This window comes from Terrapene carolina, unplaced genomic scaffold, assembly GCF_002925995.2.
Source record: "Terrapene carolina triunguis isolate 2854851 unplaced genomic scaffold, T_m_triunguis-2.0 Scaffold523, whole genome shotgun sequence".
NCBI lineage: Eukaryota > Metazoa > Chordata > Testudines > Emydidae > Terrapene > Terrapene triunguis.
The window spans coordinates 1,097,482-1,118,516 of record NW_020664874.1 but is presented as its reverse complement, the minus strand read 5'-3'; the positions used below and the strand labels follow the sequence as shown (position 1 = coordinate 1,118,516).

General features: G+C 44.7%; 1 protein-coding gene across 1 annotated transcript in view; it reads right to left on the bottom strand.

Annotated features, from left to right (window-relative positions):
- The window catches only part of DTNB (dystrobrevin beta), a 292,486-nt gene that overhangs the window by 68,392 nt on the left and 203,059 nt on the right, over positions 1 to 21,035 (bottom strand). Inside the window, exons 10-11 of the mRNA XM_029913228.1 lie at positions 9,292 to 9,381; positions 1,730 to 1,817 (exon numbers count right to left, since the gene is read on the bottom strand). Coding sequence (XP_029769088.1) covers positions 1,730 to 1,817; positions 9,292 to 9,381 — 178 coding nt within the window. The remainder of the gene's footprint in view (positions 1 to 1,729; positions 1,818 to 9,291; positions 9,382 to 21,035) is intronic.

The following is a 21,035-nucleotide window of genomic DNA, read 5'->3' as shown; positions in this document are numbered from 1 at the left end:
AGCGGCGCGGGACAAGGGATTTGCTGGCCGCCGCCGCTTCCCGCAGCCCCCATTGGCCTGAAGCGGCGAGCCGCGGCCAGTGGGAGCCACAATCAGCCGAACCTGCGGACCCGGCAGGTAAAGAAACCGGCCCGGCCCGCCAGGGGCTTTCCCTACACAAGTGGCGGACCCAGTTTGAGAACCACTGTGCTAGAGATTACACTGTGGCAGAGGAAATTCAGACTGTTCACTGGCTTGGAGTGGACAGTCATACTTTTAAAGATTGTTTGAGGACAAGGTGGGTATTCATAATTCTGAAATGGTGATGGGGTAGCCATACTGTCTGAGCTGGGGATGAAGGGGTACAGTGCAATACTGGGGCTTTGAGTGCAAGACTCCATCAACCCACTCCACACCAGTGAGCCCAAAGCTAGTCAGAACAGGCCTTAGAATGTGTCATTAAGGCAGTGTTAGCTGTGAACATTTAGAGCTACTATTCAGGGTGGACATAGGAGTTATATGGTAAGGAGTCTGTATAAACAGGACATAAAAACAGTATTGCATTCACCCTGACCACAGAGTTCTGTGTATTTGTAATCTCTACATGGGCAGGGAGCATGGCCCCATCACCTGGAAAATCTGATTCAGTGCATATTTAGGTGGCCTATGCTGTTGGTGCTTTTATAGAACCCTGGCTGTAGTTCAGAGCAGATCTTCCCAGCTGAATACCTTGGGGAAGTTTGTCAGTATAAATGCTACTGTCTTCCCATGGGAATGCATTAGCTAGTGTGAAAAAAGCCAGATATTTATTAACCTTGATATAAACAGCTAATCTTCTATTAACTCGCACTAAATTCTTAGTTCTGCATGTTCTCCAAGTTCCCTATGATATCTTTTGGCAATTAATTTGGATGAAAAGGGAACACTGGCCAGGAGTGAGGAAGTGCGGCTGCAGGAACTTGAGTTCATTGCTGCTGAACTGAAGGATGCATATAGAGTCCATGTCCTGAGGGAAATGCTGAGGAAATTCTCAGGTAAGTTAATGATAATGCAACAGGGGTTCTCTGGGTTTTCCTATCTGCAACCTCAAAATCACCTATGTTTTTCCCATTCCTAAATCCACATGCCAGAGTCCTCTGGGCTCTTCCAGCTAAAGGTACTAGAAGTGCTATAATATATAGACATCAATAGTTATTACATAGTCCTGTCCTGAGTGCAGGGGACTGGACTAGATGACCTCTTGAGGTCCCTTCCAGTCCTACACTTTGATGATTTTATGAACTGTGTAAAGAAGTTTTTCCTTTATCAATTTAAATTTTTTGTCTTTTTAATTCATTGGATTCCCCCTTTTTTCTTGTATTGTCAGACAACATAAATAGGGACTGATTTACATTCTCTGTAGCATGTGATATTTTTTATGCTTTTATCATGTGTCCTCCTATTTGTCCATTCTCTACACTATATAGGACTAGTCTTTCCATGCTTGCAATCACGTTGCCATTTCCTGGACATTTTCCATCTTTTCCCTAACCTTCTTGAGAAGGTGGTATTCATGCTATAAACAGTAAGAAAGGAGTGGAAAGGGAAATAATGCCTCATTTTACATCAGCTAAGCAGAAAAAAAGACAATTTGACTCAATTTAGCACAATGTTAAGATACTAATCAAAGCTCTGAAAAACATTTTGCTACCTTCCTTAATAAGAAAAGAGCCAGAGAAAATCAAATTGGAGAGTCAATGCATTTACTTACTGCATTTCCAGCTTCTGCAGCCAGCCTGGCAGCATATCGGGCAATGAGTCTGTGCTCCTCATCAAGTCTGCTAGGGCTGTCCAAGACACTGCCAAGGGAACAAAAAGTCAACACATCCCCATCAATACACATAGCTTCAGCACAGGACATTACACTGTACATGTCAAAGAAAAGAATCAAATTAATCTGAAATGAAAAACCCCTCTCAGAAACCATCTAGACCATGCCCTTCTCCCAGTCTCGAACACAGGGCCTAGCACTAGATTGTTCTCTCAGTAGTCTATTCTTCAGGGGTTTGTCCAGCCTAGTGTTAAATATTTCAAACAATAAGTTTCCAAAACTGAAAAAAAAACCTATAAAAAGATTGTTAGCAAAAACGATACTGTTTTTCCAAGAAAATTTTTTAATAGACCCCGATCAAAACGGGGAATTAAACTGAATGGTGAAGGTGGAAAGTCCTGTATTTAAAAGATCTATGTGACAAATGTCAAATCGAGAATGGTTTCCAAAAAGAAAAAAATGAGTAAATCATGCTAACCAGAGAAGAATTCGCTCTGTCACTGAAAAAGATAAACTAAAATGCAGAAATACTGCTGATAGGCCAGCCTGGCAGGAGTAAAATGTCCAAGGCATGCAAGGATTCGAGTTTGAGACCTAGAATTTGTCTTTCACTCCATGGCTGACAGAGGTTGAGGATGCTGCAGAGATAGCACTTTTAGGGCTTGACCTGACTGCCTAATTTCAGCAGATGTTGGATCAGGGCAATACGGCTGCAGGTGCAGAGGTAAGGACCTCACATCACTCTGTAGAAATATTACTGCAGCTGTCTTGGGAGAAACAGTAAACGAGCTCTGGAGGAAAATGTCTCCAGCAATTCTGATCCACAGTGACAGCACCATGAAACAGTAGGAAAAGTTGGAAGTTGAAGGCTGGAGAAGCAAAAGCAAAAATAGGAACTCTGGTGGTAAACATACGAACGGCCACACTGGGTCAGACTAATGGTCCATCTAGCCCTAATCCAGTTTTCTGACAGTGGCCAGCACCAGATGCTTCAGAGGGAATTAACAGAATGGGGCAATTTTCGCAGGATCCATCCCCTGTTATCCAGTTCCAGAATGTGACAGTCAGAGGCTTAGGGACAACCAGAGCGTGGGGTTGCATCCCTGACCATCTTAGCTAATAGCCGTTAATGGACCTATCCTCCATGAATGTATCTAGTTATACTTTTGGCCTTCACAGCATCCCCTGGCAACGAGTTCCACAGCTTGACTGTGTTGTGTGAAGAAATACTTCCATTTGTTTCATTTGAACCTGCTGCCTATTCATTTCACTGGGCGACCCCTAGTTCTTGTGTTATGAGAAGGGGTAAATAATACTTCCTTATTCACTTTCTCTACACCAGTCATTATTTTATAGACATCTATCATATCATAGACGCTCCAAGGTGTCTTTTTTTGCAAACTGAACAGTCCCAGTGTTTTTAATCTCTCCTCATATGAAAGCTGTTCAATACCCCTAATCATTTTTGTTGCCCTTCTCTGCACCTTTTCCATTTTTAATATATCATTTTTGAAATGGGGCAACCAAAACTGCACACAGTATTCAAGGTGTGGGCATAATATGGATTTATATAGTTGCATTATAGTATTTTCTGTCTTATTATCTATCCCTTTCCTAATTGTCCCTAACATTGTTAGTTTTGTTGACTGCTGCTGGACATTGAACAGATGTTTTCAGAGAACTATCCACAATGACTCCAAGATCTGGTTCTTCAGTCGTAACAGCTAATTTAGACCCCATTATTTCTACATATAATCGGGATTATGTTTTCCAATGTGCATTACTTTGCATTTATCAACATTGAATTTCATTTGCCATTTTGCCGCCCAGCCACCCAGTTTTGTGAAATTCTTTTGTAACTCTTTGCAGTCACCTTTTCACTTAACTATGTTGAGCAAATTTAAGAACATAAGAATGGCCATACTGGGTCAGACCAAAGGTCCATCTAGCCCAGTATCCTGTCTTCCGACAGTGGCCAGTGCCAGGTGCCCCAGAGGGAATGAACAGAACAGGGAATCATCAAGTGATCCATGCCCGGTCACCCATTCCCAGCTTCTGGCAAACAGAGGCTAGGGAGACCATCCCTGCCCATCCTGGCTAATAGCCATTGATTTTGTATTGTCTGCAAACTTTGACACCTCATTGTTTACCCCTTTTCCCAGATCATTTATGAATATGTTGAACAGCACTGGTCCCAGTACAGATCCTTGGGGGACCTAGCTATTTACCTCTCTCCACTGTGAAAACTGACTGTTTCTTCCTATCCTTTGTTTCCTGTCTTCTAACCAGTTACTGATCCATGAGAGGACCTTCCCTCTTATGTCATGATTGCTTAGTTTGCTTAAAAGCCTTTAGCCTTTGACTAGGTCCCTCACTTTCTGAAAGTCCAAGTACACCCTTGTCCATGTTTTTTGACCCCCTCAACAAATTCTAATAGATTGGTGAGGCATGATTTCCCTTTATAAAATCCCTGTTGGCTCTTCTCCAACAAACGGTGTTCATCTGTGTGTCTGATAATTTTGGTGGGTGATCCTCAGGACTAATGGGAAATCTATGGTGGGAAGAGAGCACAACATGGGTCTCAAACTATTTATATATCCAGCAAAGTGCTTACACTAGTCTGGTGAGCCTGGCAGGGCATAACTAATATATAACACACTATAAACTTTAGAAATTGTTTTAAACTAAACAACTTTTAAAATATAATAATATCAAGCTCCCGTGGACAAACCGTACGTTTTGAATTAACTGAAATTAGTCGATATAAAGACCTGCTATGAGCTCAGACTATGGGCTGCAAAGTTCCCATTACAACAAAGCAGAAGTGAGATGCCGTGTGAAAGAGCGGGCTTTTCAAGTTAGTGTTAAATTGAAATATTTGCCTTTGTTGCTGGTGTCTGATTCAGCCACTACAGTATGTCTTTCTTCTCCACTATAGTTTGTCTTTAAAATGATAGGTAATAAAATATTTTAATAAGGCTCAATTTTGCGATGTAGCCTAATGCCAGAAGGACTTGCTTCTTGATACTGGATCCACAGATGTAGTGCTGGATGTCAGAAAACATGCAGTGATGTGTACCTATGCATTTGCAATCAAATGCAGGATCAGAATCAAGCCCTAAAAATGAAATTATGGTAAAGAAATAAATGTTAAGTGCCTGGTAGGACACTTTTTAAAATATCTGCATTACTTTGTACAATCATTAACTACACCTTAATTTCACAGGCAAATATTCATTTTAATTAAACAGTAGAATTCAAGTTACATACCTCACATTTATTTTAAAATGTGGATTTGTTCAAATTCATTAACTTGGACTCCTCCCGACTTAGGTGGTCAGTCAGAGGAGGGGTGTCAGAGGTTATATCTTACACAGCAGGGAAGCGTGAGGAAGCTGAATTAAGGTAATGCTGTAATTTACAGACTGAAAGGCCTGGAAGTAGGTGTAAATAATACCAGTTCAGATATACCTCTGAATTTGGCCTACTGTGTGTCCATAAACAGAATAATTTGAAGATATTCAGTGATCTAGATGCACCGATACTAGAGAAAGAGGGGCCTGTAAGGTAAGGTGAAAATTTAGGAAAGTAGTATTAAGAGATGAGATAAACCATTGTATTGGCCTTGATGATCTTTCCCTGTTTCTATTTCCCACCCACCCCCATAACACTGTATATTCAAAACACATTTTCTGGACCATGGCACATTTTTATTGTAGGTCCACCTTCCCTACCTTGCTTTCTGAATTTGATTTTGAGACCTGTGTGGATTTCATCAGCAATTTAAGCTGTTTGACCCCTTCTTTCTAGTCAACTCTCTTGCTGCAGGACCTTTCGTTCCCTTCTCCCTTTGTCCATGATTTGGTATCTCTTAACTGTGTCTCACTTCCTGAAACAGTTTCTCTTTATGCTAAAATGTATGAGAAAAAAAATCTTCAAAAATTAATATTGTAATGGAGAAAATCTACAGTTTTTTCTTCATTACTGTCAGAAGTCTTATGTGTGCAGAAAGGTACTTGAGTTCGAACTTGCCTCTTATACCTCAGACTTCCACATGTCAATTAATACAGAACTCAGGCTTCATGCATGGAAACAGAAGGCACAATTCACCATTCAGTGCAATACACATGTACCATATCTAACAATACTGTAGGAATATTATAAAGAGTATTAAACAGCAATCTATGAAATGTCACAGAATCCTATATCCTGCTTCACGAAGTAAAGAAAAATCATTTACTTGTAGTTACTGCTCTGAAGCCAATCTCACAGGATTCTCACTCTTACGACTGTTTCTTCTAACACAAGATCAGCTCAGAATTTTTGGCCTTTGAGGGCAGCAGGAGGAGGGTAGAGTGTGAGCCTGAATGCGCCATATTGGCTACCATGCACTACCTGTACAGGCTATTTTCAAAATGGCCCTTTCCAAGAAATGATAAGATACTTACAGATAAGCAGTTATGTAATAACATAATTTCCCCTACTTTAAAGACATTGGGCCAAAGTCTCCAGACCGCTCTGACCACTTTGTGTTGCTTACAGAGTGCAAAGTGGACATAAACTCACCAGAGATTCCTAGCAGAGAATTTCTCTTCTGGAGGGGAATGGCATAGAGCGAGCACCAGTCATTCCCCTTTCCCCAGTGTAAAGGGGAAGACAGGAGCATGTCAGGGAAGACCTGGGGAGTAACAACTGAGCTTCACTATGCCTAATCCTTCATTGGAATAAAGGATTTTACGCCAGCAGCACAGATTAGAGCAGGGTCCTTCTGCTCTAACTTATGCTGGGGCCAGGCAGCCCACAACTGGCTCCCTGAGACGGCCACTCTCCACTGCAGCTTGGACATACCGGAGAAGAAGGGCCGCTGTCTCCACAGGATTCTCACACTTGAATGGTAAGAAGTTTGAGGATGTCCCAAACAAAAAATAGGCTGCAACAGGCAGCAACAGAAAAGACCATCAGAATCAATGAGAAATTTTAGCTGCTAACAGATACCAGAGAGACTCTGACACTGGAATGTGAAGGTAGCAATAAAAATGAGAAAATGACTTCAAATAGAGATATTTGGCCAACCGAACATAAAATCCCCCAAATAAACAAAACTCCTCTGGGGGTGCGGTGGAGAGAGTTGGTTCTCTCCTACTTAGGAAATATGTTCTCAGGAGCCTGGTTCCAATCAATATCACTTTATGGATGCGTGAAGAGAGGTCCGTGTTGCTGCTCTGCAGAGGACAGCAAGGGAGATTTCTTTCACACAGGCAGTAGAGTCAACTAAAGCTTGTTAAAAAATTAAAAAATGTTAAGAAATTTCTAAATTTCTAAGCTGTTTCCATTTCATGGGGTTCAAGACAGACCCATGTTTCATTTTTTCAACATTTTAATTGAATTTTTATCAATGGTTATTGAAATTGGTTTCCCACAAAACCCAATTTTCAATAAATGAAGCATTTTTATAACAGTTTTGATGTTTTTTAAAAATTGATAGAAAGTGGAATGGGGACAGTTGGTCCAAGTATCTCTCTTTTGTGTCCCTTGTGGATTCCTGGGTGTGTCCCAACTAAGAGCTAGCTTTCTTGGAGGGGTTGGAGGTGATCTCCATGACTTGTGTGCATGTGGTTTGATTCCAAACCAATTTCAAAGTCCCACACATTATGAGTAGCTTCCAGTCAGAAAATACAATGAATAAGGTTTACATTGTTGTGTCCCAGGGGCATCTCTTGGACCCAGTGAGCTCCCTTCCTCTTTTGAAGACACAGCTATAATATGGGGTAATTGGGTGAAATGCAATGGTCTGTGCGACACAGGAGGTCAGACAGGATAATCTAAAGGCCCCTTCTGTCCTTAAATTCTATGAATCTATAAAAGGAGAGGGAGTGATGATGATGATGATGATTATTATTATTCACTGAGTGTGTATGAGTCCTGGAATGGCAGGCCACCTCCACCTTTGGCAATGACTTTTTATGGTGCATAGAGAATCCCACCGGTTTATCTCAGGCAGAAGGATGTAACCTGTACATGGGATTCTTGATGGCTGGGAGAGATCAAAAGTATGGATATCGGAGGTGGAGGCTTCATCGGGGATGTGGAGGAGCACTCTCTCCTGATCAACTCTGCCAGACACACTGAGGGCAGAATTTATTTAATTTTTAAAAAACATGTCAATATGCTTTGGAAGGAGCAAAATCCTCCCTCTGAGACCAAGTGCTCCAACATTTTGCAATGTGGCAGCTATTAGCTACATCTAGTAGTTTCTCAAATCTCATGTATGTGCCTTGAAGTGCAGTCAGTGTGACAGCCCCTCATCACCAGCTCCTTTTCATCTTAAGCTGAAATAACTACATTAATCCTTTGACGTGGGGAGTCAGGAATTCCTTGCTTGTTACATGGTGGACAGTGCTATATGCTGCTGGGTAAACAGGTGTTAGCAGAGAATAGTGACTCAACCTTCAGGGGGAATGACTGACTTCTCTCCAAGATTTGGAAAGCTAGAGCTCATCTTTCCCACATATCTGTGGGACAGAAATTGCTAAATGAAAGAATGATGGCATATGGCCTTCTTCCAAAAATCTTAGCCAGTGGGCACGTGTGGACAGGTTGATGCAAAGTCTCCAGGCACACCCTCTAGGGCTCTGCACCTCCTCTTCCTCTCCAGCACAGATTCGCCTCTGTTAATGGATCATTAGGCCCCAAAGTGGGGTGGGGAAGACTTGCAGGCCAGGGAAGCAAAGTGGTAGAAAATGAAGTTATGGTGGAGTGAAGCCACCATGCTTTAGAGCTCTGGGGGAAACCTTTCTAGACCTCTCTCTTTATACAGAATCTAGATTTACAGATATAAAAGGTAAATGCACACAGCCACTAATTGTAAGTGAGAAGAGAGGATCTTTCCAAAGCACTTACCAAACTTCTCTCACACAGTTTTGGAAAGATAAAGGACTGGAGTTTTGAGACCGTGGCATGTTACGTAAGTCATGTGCATGTGTATTTTCAGAATGATTTGAAGGATTCTTGACAGACTTGCCCCAGTTGCATCTGCTGGGGCACATATACCCTTGAGTAGAGCAGTGAATAGGATCTAAAAAAAAAATGGTTTAGTATCCATGGACCACTATGCTGAAACCATTTTAGTGTTTTCCTAGAACTACCATTAAATTGTTTACAGTAACAAAGGTGGCCAGTTTTTAATGCATTTTTAGAACTAAGTTCATAATTGAAGAAAAAAAAATTCAAGCGAGAGTTGCACAAAACCCTGAGAAAACTCTGAAGACACCAAAAAATATGTTTTTGATTTAAATAAAATTCACCGTGGGATAAAGGGTGAGAAAATCCCTGCACACCATATAAGCACCATGTAAGCTCTTAATAAGAGGCTTAAGTGGTGTGGAGGGCCTTGTGCAGACCTACTGCCATGGGGTGACTTTCACCTCCCTGCTGTAAATCTCCCAAAGAAAACAGCATTATTGTCCCCAAACCCACTCCATGAAAGCTTTCCTAACACTAACCGTGTACCGTTCTGTAGCCGGCTCACATATGTTGCTATCAGTGCATGCTCATCAGCTAAACGATTGGCAGTGTCCAGTCTGTACTGCAACCTAGTAGTAATGAAGGCAAAGAAAGCAAACAAAACATAAAAAATAAATATAAAGCAAATTATTAAATGTGTTAACAAAACACAGGTAACAGTAATTAAAATGAACATAGATTGATGAACAGTTAAAAATACACACATGTTTCAACAAGAGTCACATGAAAATGATACCTACTAACAACTGGGTGCTCACAGATATTCCCCCCCAAATACCCTATCAATCTGTGGGTTCCTTCCAACCTGCATTTAGTAGTTTCATTTCTGGAAGGCACACACATATCACAAGGATTTTAAGATAGCAAGTCATTTTAAAATATGTTTTTGCTTCTCAAATTTCCTGTGCCTGTGTAATTTTCTTTCGTTCCTGTATTAGGTATTGAAAACCGGCCTTTCAGCATGACATTCCACTTAATTCCTACTCTAGACATGTCCAGGAAGGCATTTGTTTTGGAGATATCTTTTAAAACATGACACCTATTGCTTTCAGTGGCAGTGCACTGGATACTCGGAAACCACAATCCACATTTCTCAGACACACAAGCTCTTTCTTCTTTGTAAGGTACAGCTGGTTGCTGTATAAATCTGCCTGAAGCATAGCAAGACCTTATCATGAAGCAAAATGGAATTACCCTCGTAAACCCCTATGGGCAACAAGCAACCTTTCCAATAATGGGTTTGTAACAAGCGAGAGAATTAACATTAAGCACTGTACAGAAAGAACTGCTAAGCAATCTATCTACGCCTGTCTTTTGTGAAACCTGACTACTGTGAGATCCTGAAAAGCTTTAATTTTAGATCCCCATTATAGCAGGCCTACAGTTGTAACCACTATGCTGACGACAGCAAAAGAATTTCCGTTATAACCTGTTTCATATGTTCTTACCTTTGTGACAAATTCAGCAAAAATGGTTGAACTTTTAAATTTGAAATGGACATAGCCCTCATTGAAGACTAGCACTTTTAGTTTTTGGAGAAAAAAAAGGTTTTAATTTAAAATATAATGATGTCTGAAAACTGTCCTGATCATGCACGGCAGATTTTTCACTCAGTCTCTAAGGGTATGTCTACACCCAGCCGCTAGTTCGGCGGCTGGCAATCGAAGTTCTGGGTTCGACTTATCGCGTCTTGTCTGGACGCGATAAGTCGAACCAGGAAGTGCTCGCCGTCGACTGCGGTACTCCAGCTAGACGAGAGGAGTACCGCGGAGTCGACGGGGGAGCCTGCCTGCCGCGTGTGGACCGAGGTAAGTTCGAACTAAGGTACTTCGAACTTCAGCTACGTTATTCACGTAGCTGAAGTTGCGTACCTTAGTTCGATTTGGGGGTTTAGTGTAGACCAAGCCTTAGTGTATTGCACATGAGTGTGCAACTAAATTAACTGACAAAAACCTTTGTTAATGCAGAGTTAAGTTTGCCCAGTGGTATCGCCTGCCTTTCTGAGTTCAGCAAAACGCAAACCATGGAAAACCAGGCAATGAAGAGTTAAGGTACATGCCAACACAACCTTTGCAGTTGAGGCACTGCTGTGGCTGGCCAAACGTTAAAGGATACTATGTAATTCCTAAGTGATCCTTCCTGTCCTGTACAACTTTGTTATAGTGGGATGGTGGTAATAGTTGAATAACCCCATTCAGCCATTAGCACTTCAAAGGCAATTCACAGGTAAAAAGTTGCTCCTTGCTGTCTGATGCCCTCTGCTGCTGTGAACACACCACAGGCAGCAGTTTACTAGGTCACATAGTTCCTTGGTTATGTAGGCTAAGCTGTACATACGGCGAGCCAGGCCCCCTGTGCACACAGCAGCCAGGCCTCTCCAACCACACCCTAGCCCACACAGTTCACTGCTGCTCCAGACGCCCCCTTTCCCCTGACCTCACACAGAGATCGCTTGTACTTGAACTCTGAATTTCCTAGTTTTCAGAGAGTTAAGTTTAGCAACACTCCACATTCTGGAAGGGCACCAGGCACCAATGGGAAACCATAACTCTGCGTTAAAGTGTCTGGGCATTTAATTTCTTGGTTTGAAAACAAAATAATTTCTTAGCACACCCATTTACCACAGTGCAGCTCTCTTCCTCCACTGCCTCTGGCCCCTGGTCAATGATTGCCCTGGCCACAGAATGTGCTGGCTGTATGCTAGGCCTTTCACTGCCTCTGCATCATCTCGTCAGCTCCCATCTCTCTGTCCTTCTCCAAACACCCTCCCCATGGACGGCGCGTGACTCCTGCATTTGGGGAGGCTGGGCATAAGCACTGGAAGCTCCCAAGAAGTGCATGGGGGCACCGGCACCGGACCGTGGCTCCACTCCCCTGCTCTGCCCTGAGGCCTGCCCCCGCTCGGCCTTCTCCCCCAAGGCCCCGCCCATGTTCCACTCCACTCCACCGCAGGCTCCGCTCCTGCTCGGCCCCCCTGCCCGCCACATGCTCCTTTCTCCTCCTTCCCCAAGGCCCCCCTCCTGCTGCTCATGCCTCTGCACCCCTGTGGGTGGGGGGGGCCCTCAGGGGACGGGGTGGAAAGGCACAAGCAATGGGCAGTGGGGCCTCAGGGGAAGAGGCGGAGCGGGGACAGGAAGAGGAACAGTGTGGGTGGGGCCACAGGGGAAGAGGACAAGCAGGAGCGGGGCCTCAGGGTGGGGTTATGGCCCAGGTGCCCTATCAGCAGCAGCGCTCCGAAGGTGGAGGGCCAGCATGCCACCAGAGGGAGGTGTGCCGCATCCTGTTTGGGGAGGCTGAGTCTCCCCTGACCTCTTATACCCGCCACCCATAATCCTCCCCATGAAGAGGCAGGCGTCAGCATGGGATGCGCAGGTGAAGGAGCTGGAGAGCGAAGGCAGGAATAGTGCAGGGACGAGCATGGAGTCAGTGGGGACATGAGAGTAAGGATGGGCCGGTGGTTAGAAGCCAGGAGACCTGGGTTCAATTTCCTGCTCTGCGACAGACTCGCTGTGTGATCTAAGGCAAGTCACTTATGTCTTGTCTACCCAGGCAAGTTAATTCAGATTGAGGTAGGGTGTGAATTTAAAGTAGAATAGTTCTTCCTGAATAGCTCTCTGTGTGAATACTTCTGTTCCAGAGTAAATGCCTTATTCTGAATTAGCTTAATCCACAAAGTGGATTAACAGTTAATCAGGAACCTCAAGTCTCTCTGTGTCTCATTTTCCCTTTTGTAAAAAAGGGGCTAATAGCATTTCCCTACCTCACAGGCATGTTGTGAGGATAAATGCATTAAACATTGCGAGGACTCAGATACTACAGTGATAGGGGCCATGAAAGTACCTATCACTCATGGACTGATTTGGAGGGAACAGAGCTGAAGCCCCTCCAACACCCCCACTGCACAGATCTGACCCTCACCTTTCCACCTACTCTTTCCTGCACTGGTCCAACACTCCCCCTTCCTGCACCAATGCCCATATCCTCCTCCACCCCCACAACTGCACAGACTTCCCTACCACTCCAACATGCCCATTGCTTCAAACCTCCCCGTACTCCCTTGCTACTCCAAGCTCCTCCCTGCACATCACCACTCTTTGTGCTTTCCCCACCCCCCAGCTTCACCCTCCTCCTTACCACTCCATGCATCTGGTAAGCTTAGAGGGACAATAGGGAGGTGGTGGGGCTGTGAGGAGTGCCTGTATCAGCTGGAGGCAGGATGGGGCAAGTGAGTGGAGATGCAAAATCCCTATGGTAGATCTGGGCCTAGTGTATGGGGAAGGTGTTCTGTACATTCATCTGGCAGCACAAGAGGCTCAGAGATGTATGAAATGGCCCATTCATCTCAATGAGGTGTTCTCTGCTCAGTGACAACACTTAATTGAGATGAACACAGCCAGAAACAACAGCTCTGAGACATGTGAACAGATCCATTTATCTCACCAGCTGTTCTCATCCCCGCCTTCCCACTGCTTGTGAGCCTGTGACATGCACCTGTCTCCCCGCCTTCCCAGTGCTTGTGAGCCTGTGACATGCACCTGTCTCAGCACTTTGTGCTTGGTGCATGCCTGACCATGCCTGTTCTCAACGCTCCATGCAGAGAAGCACAGCTTCCACACTGGGGAAGGTGAAAGAGACACTCTGGTGTGCCACTATAATAAGAGTCAGATTGTGCTCTGCTGCTTTGAGGGTACCAACATACAAGATACACTCCCACCACTCTAGGTACTTATATAGCTCCCTTCACAACAGTATCTCAACACATCACGGACATTAAGGAAATCACAGACAAAACACTTTGTCAATACACAGTTAAGGTTACCTGGTGGTATATTTAGGCCTGCCTCCGTGCAGGGGACTGGACTAGATGGACTATCGAGGTCCCTCCCAGTCCTACATTTCTATGATTTTATCTCTTGCCCTTTCAGAATATCAAGTTCAGCAAAACTCAAATGTCTGAAAACCAGGAAATACAGAATTAAGGTACATATCCAAGCAACGTTAACTTTCCCCCCCTGGAACTGGCAATAGTCACTGGAATTATCTGCATGCACTTCAGCTGAATTCGCTGTTAGGTGCAACTGTGTCGAATGGAGGAATTAGTTGGAGCAGCTTGGCAGTGCTGTGATTGTGACAATGGTCCAAAATTCAGGTGAAAAATCAGTAAAAACCAAGTAACCGCTTTTGTAAAACCTGGGAAGTTTTCAGTAAAAAAAATAAATAAAAAGCAATTAAAAGCAGAAAATGAAGGGCCTTAGATGTACGGTACAAACACACTTAGTGTGCAGCACGCTGAAACACTGTAGATTTACAGCCCAGCCTGCTGCTCAGTAAATGTTTGTGTGGCGTATAGGGCATGTGTAGGTAGCTCCTGTCCAGTACAGTGCAACGGCTGAGAGTTATGAGCAAACAGGGCAGAGTTAAGGTTGTGTGGGCGTGTACTATAAGAAACAGTTATTAACCTTTCAATAACTGTTGTTCTTCGAGATGTTTTGCACATGTCTAGTCCACTGTAGGTGATCGTGCTCGCCAGTGCACATTTGTCAGAGAGATTTTCCCTCAGCGGTAGCCATTGGGGCAGCTAGAGCGCCTTGTGGTACCTTGCGCACAGAGCGCAGGCATAAAGGTGGAGTCACCCTTGGCCCCCCTCAGTTCCTTCTCACTGGAAGACTCTGACAGAGAGGGGAAGGAGGGCAGGTCATGGAATGGGTATGTGCAACACATCTCAAAGAACAGTTACAGAAAGGTCAGTAACTGTTTCTTCCTCTTTAAGTGATTGCAGGTGTCCATTCTACTATCGGTGACTCACAAGCAGTCCCAATTGGAGGTGGGTTCGGAATCTGTTTGAACAAGGACTGGAGGACCACTTGTCCAAATTTAGTATCGTCTCTAGATTGTTGAGAGATAGTGTAGCGCGAGGCAAATCATAGAATCATAGGACTGGAAGGGACCTTGAGAGGTCATCTAGTCCAGTCCCCCGCACTCATGGTAGGACTAAGTATTATCTAGACTATTCCTGACAGGTGTTTGTCTAACCTGCTCTTAAAAATCTCCAATGATAGAGATTCCAGAACCTCCCTAGACAATTTTATTCCAGTGCTTAACCACCCTGACAGGTAGGAAGTTTTTCCTAATGTCCAACCTAAACCTCCCTTGCTGCAATTTAAGCCCATTGCTTCTTGTCCTATCCTCAGAGGTTAAGAAAAACAATTTTTCTCCCTCCTCCTTGTAACAACCTTTTACGTACTTGAAAACTGTTATCATGTCTCCTCTTAGTCTTCTCTTTTCCAGAGTAAACAAACCCAATTTTTTCAATCTTCCCTTATAGGTCATGTTTTCTAGACCTTTAATCATTGTTGTTGCTCTTCTCTGGACTTTCTCCAATTTGTCCACATCTTTCCTGAAATGTGGTGCCCAGTTGAGGCCTAAACTCTGCATTCTGGAGGGGCCTGAGACACCACCTGGCAGCCATAATGCTGTGTTAACAATTTTTTTGTCAGTAAATTCACTGATTTTTTAATGGAAAAAGAAATGTTGTTGGTAGAATTTAGTGGTCATTTAGGCACCAGTAGTTATCATGTAGGTGTACAACTGAGATGCTGCTGTAGCCAAGTAAGTATAATACTTAGCTCTTACACAATGCTTTTCCATCAATAGATCTCCAAGAAATTTACTGAGGGAAACATCATACAAATTTTACAGATAGGGAAACTAAGGCAGAGAGGTGAAGTGATTTGCTCAAGGGCACCCAGCAGGCCAGTGGCAGAACCAAGCACAGGGTTTACGTTGTTGAGTCCCAGTCCACTGTTCTCTCTACTCAGAGAGAAGGTTGTTATGTTATTCTTAAGTGCGCCCCCCATACTCTTTATTATAGTGTAATGGGGATGATGGTCATGCTTGGAAATGTCTGGTATGTAATTGCTAACAGGGCTGTTGAAAGGAATCTCATACATGGTCTACCTCCTCAAAAAAACCTGACATTTTCATTGCATGGTGGTTACAGTCACTTTTACCATGTGAGTGAAGACCGGTGTGTCTATCTTCTTCTGTAACGCCCTCTCCCTCACCATGCTCTGCCACATATAGCCCCGCACCCCATTTCTACCTCATCTTTCCCTTCCCATCGTATTAAGCCATTTGCACTTCAGAAATCAAGTGTGTGGGGAAACAAGGGTTGCTTGAATCTGTGAACTTTAAGAAAAGCTGTTTTCTCCGAGGGCCGTGTCCTAGTCACCTCTTGCTCAAATGATCCCATGTTTGAATCACTAGCCCTTTCCTGTACATTTTGAGGTGCAGCAAATTTCAAGCCAAGTTGAGTAAGCATGTGGATTTTAGAGCACTTAGTAAAATTGTCCTTTAAACAGAAAGTCGTCTCAATCTTAATTGTAGCAGAGCTGGTCCTCCTCTATAATATTGTATGAAATTAATCATCAGCAACCGCTTTGCTATATCCAGATTCCCAGCACAGGATAATCCTGAAAGCATAGCAGGCTCTGAGAGGTATGAAGTGGACCATTCATCTCAATGTGATGTTCTCAGATGAATGAGAACACCTTATGGAGATGAATGCAGCCTGAAGTAATAGCTCTGAGATGTATGAACTGCTCCATTCATTTCGGTGCGCATTCTCACCCTCCCTTGACAGTACCAGTACTTGAGAGACTGTGGTGAGCATCATGCATGACCATTCTCAACTCCTCAGCCCAGTGTCAGCAGTGTGTTCTTGGTGCATGCTCTCAGCATGCCTGTTCTCAGCTCCCCATCCAGAGTGGTAGGGCTTTCCCAGATGCCAGCTTTCATGGGGGGCCAGGGAGAGGGGTTCAGGCCCGCTCTGACTAACAGAGCCCCCAAGATCCAAGCTCACATTGGGGCAGGGAAAGGGACCCCCAGATCCCAGCACATAAACGGGAGGGGAGAATGTGGGGTTGACAGGCACCCCAGGGTACTAATCTCTCCCACTTGCCCTCTCCCCACCTTCATGTCACCACTCTCAGTGTCCCATCCTTTCCCTCCTATTTTCAGCTTTCTTCCAAAGGTTGGGTTTGAATTTACAGTGCTTGGTTGCTTCTCAGGTTCAATAGCCATAGCATGGCTCCTTGAGCCACACAGGTCCTGAGAGTTGTGGCTGGCTACCAACCCTCTTGGGCATTCTGTCTGCAGACACACAGTATAATCTGTTTGGTGCCAGAGTATTACGCCTTGTCTACATTGCAGAGATTTTTCGCAAAAAGGCAGCTTTTGGCGATGAAACAATGGAGGTGTACACACTACAATGCTACTTTCGGCGACAAAACTCTTCAGTTTCGGTGACAAAATAAAACCACCTCGATGACACAGGGCTCTTTATGCAAAATTTTTGTCACCAAAATGCCAGTGTAGACACCGTGTTTGATTTTATTGCTTTAATTGGCCTCCAGAAAATGTCCCCCAATGCCCATCCTGACCGCTGTGGTCAACAGTTCCAACTCCGCTGCTCCGCAGCCAGAGAAGCAACTGTCCACCCCTCCCCTTTTAAAGCCCCGGGAATTTTTGAAATTCCACTTCCTGTTTGCTCGGGCATCGAGAGCTCACATTGCATCTTCCCAGATGACAATGGTGGCTCCACACAGCAAACGCTCTCCCGCTTGGACCAATGCGGAGCTGCTGAATCTGCTCAGTATTCGGGGCAAGAAGGCTGTGCAGTCTCAGCTGCACTCCAGCTGTAGGAATTTTGATACCTATGGACAGATTTCTTGAAGGTTGTGCAGAAAGGGCTATGATCAGGACATGCTGCAGTGCAGATCAAAGATCAAGGAGTTGAGGCATGCGTACCATAAGGTAAGGTAAGCAAACCGTCACTCCGGTGCTGCGCCACAGACCTGCCATTTTTATAAGGAGTTGGATGCTATCCTTGGCAGTGACCCCACCTCCATCTCCAAGTGCCCCGTGAATACTTCGGCTGGGCTGGAGCTGGCAGAAAGTGGACCTAACACAGAGGAAGAAGTCATCGATGAAGAAGTGGAGATAGATAACGATGTGGAGCCCATGGCGGGGTTGCCAATGGTGTGTCCAGCCAGGAGCTCTTCTCCACTCCAGAAGTGTCTAGCCAGTCTCAGCAGTTTCACTCTGGCGAGCAAGAAGCAGGAGATGAGACCCCTGGTAAGTTGTTTTGCTTTGTGAAGTGCAGAGGTGGGCTGAGGGCATAGAAATGCACAAGGCTGGCTGTGTTTCTGTGTACTGGACATTTTCCTGTGCAGCTAAGCAGTACAGTGATGCAGGATGTTGATGCACACCAAGATTTCACGGGAATCCTCCAGAGAAATCTCTAGGAATCTTTCCTGGAAGTACCTGGCAATCCTCTGCTGAACGTTCCTTGGCAGAGTTGCTTTATTCCTTCCCCCATGGAAGGAAACTTTCCCATGCCATTCTGCAATCACATGTGCAGGGACCAAAGCGGCACACAGGCAAGCAGCATAGGGACTGGGGTGGAAGCCACCAGGGTGTAGTAGTCCCTGCTTACCCTCAGGAGTGAGCTATCTGCTACAATGACCCTCACCCTCTGGAAAAGGGTGAGAACATTTAGAATATTGTCCTTAGTTGACTGCACCGTGACCCTTTCATATTGATTTTCTCTCCATGTACAATGACCCCGCCCCAGGGGAAACTCACCATGCTTGGTGTGTTCGCCAGCAAGTGTGCTTGTCAAGTGTCAGCAAAAAAGTGATTGGTATGTTAGCAGAGGTGTATTTTACTGTACTGTTTCAATGCTGTATGTGTACTTAACAATCATGCTTCTGTGTATTGTTCCTTGTGCTTATGCAGACGTGGTCTTCAGAGGCACCCCCTACACACTGGCAGAGTGCCTCCGCCAGATAAGAAAGCACGTGAGATGGAGCAAAGAAGACATGTTCCGGGAGATGCTGCAATACTCAGAATCAGAAAAGAGGGAATGCAAGCAGTAGAGGGAAATTGACAGGTAGGGCAGAAAAGAAAATGAGCCCTTCGTTAGGGATGCAACTGAGAGGATGATAAAAGTTATAGAGCGGCAAACCTACATGCTGCAGTCCCTCATAATGCTTCAGTCTGAGCAGATGCATGCCCGCCCTCTCTTTCAGCACATTCAGAACTCTTTCCCATACCCTCCCCAAACTCCACCCGCGCATTCCTTTCTGCTTTCTGGGACTTCTCGCTTTCCTGTTCACTCCACCTCCATGGACACCTTTTCAAATGATAGCTGGTCTTATGCACAGCTCTGAAAGTCAGCCCTCTCCTGCTACCTCTTCTCCCCCCAAGCATTTGTGTGTGTTGTAGTTTTCTGTGCAATAAAAGCAAAGTTTTTTGAATGATAAGCACTCTTTATTTGTCTCCGTGCAAATTATGATAGCAACAAATAAACAAGGAGTTTAATCATATGCTTACAGTGAATCCTAGGCCATAAAAATCACAAGTGCTTTCTTGCAAAACTCGACTTCATTAAGCACTGCAGTCCCAAGCATAGCAACTTACATTACTGGTTCTCATCTTCAAAGTGTTGCCTCAAAGCCTCCCTGATTTGAATTGCCCCCCAGTTCTGCCCCTCTAATAGCCTTAGTATCTGGATGCTCAAAAGCAGCAGCCAGATGTTCTGCCTCAGCAATCCACCCATGAGCAAACTTTTTACCTTATCTTCACAAATATTGTGCAACGTACAATATGCGGCTATGATCATGGGAATATAATCCTCATTGAGGTCTAACTTGCCATAAAGGCATCACCAGCACACTTTTAATTTGCCAAACGCACATTCCATGGTCATTCTGCACCTATTCAGCCTATTGTTGAACCGCTCCTTACTGCTATTCAGGTTTCCCATATAAGTCTTCATGAGACATGGCATTGAGGGATATGCTGGGTCTCCCATGAGCACTGTGGGCATTTCAACATCCCCACTTTAATCTTCTGGTCTGGAAAGAAAGCCCCAGCTTGCAGCTTTCTGTACAGGCCGGTGTTCCTGAAGATGTGTGCGTCATGCACCTTTCCACCCCACCCCACGTTGATGTCGGTGAAACGCCCGTGGTGATCCACAAGTGCTTGCAACACCATGGAGAATTACCCCTTCCTATTTATATACTCCATCGCAAGGTGCTCTGGTGTCAAAATTGGAATATGCATGCCATCTATCGCCCCTCTGCAGTTAGGGAAACCCATTTCTGCAAAGCCATCCACTATTTCACGCACATTGCCAAGAGTCACAGTCCTTCGCAGCAGAATGTGATTAATGGCCCTGCACACTTGCGTTAACGCAGCTCCAACGGATGACTTCCTGACTCCAAACTGATTCACGACCAACCGTTAGCAGTCTGGAGTCACTAGCTTCCACACTACGATTGCCATGCGTTTCTCCACCGAGAGGGCAGCTCTCATTTGGCTGTCCTTGCACTGCAGGGCTGGGGTGAGCTCTGCACACAGTTCTAGGAAGGTGGCTTCCCTCATCCAAAAGTTCTGCAGCCACTGTTCATCATCCCAGATTTGCATAACGATGTGATCCCACCACTCAATGCTAGTTTCCTGAGCCCAAAAGTGATGGTCCACCATGTTCAGCTGTTCTGTGAATACCAAAAGTAATCTAATGTTGCTCCTATCCATGTCAGACAACACATCAGGCACTTGTGAATCCTGTTGAGTTAGGAACTTCACAAATAACTGCACTGCCATTCACAATGTGCTCCTGACAGGTAGCAGAGCACTAGAAGGCAGTGGGGATCCATTCTTTCAGACAGAGATGGTGGGGCAAACGGAAAACAAGGGACGTTGAAAAAATCCTGTGAAACGAAGATGGAAGCACATGGCCTTAGGCACAATCCTATCTGTAGAACCTGTTTCCTGAATAGCATCTGCAATATTGTTTCCCCAAAGGGGTACAGAGTGCCATGCACTAGCTGGGGCAAATGGACCCTTTGGGCCCCGATCAGAGTCATAGTTTGACCCCCAGGAGTGTGCAAAAAAGCACTGGTAGAATCTGCCAACCGATAGAAAAGCTGGTTTTTCCAGGGGGCTGTATTCTCAGGAACCAGTTGGTTAAATAAACCCAAATTTGGATCATTAATGCTATGAGGCATACCACATTCCAAGGTGAATGCTAATGGGAAGGAGGTAGGTTTAGCAGATAAAATAAAAAAAGAACAAGTTAAAAATCACTTAGAAAAGTTAGATGCCTGCAAGTCACCAGGGCCTGATGAAATGCATCCTAGAATACTCAAGGAGCTAA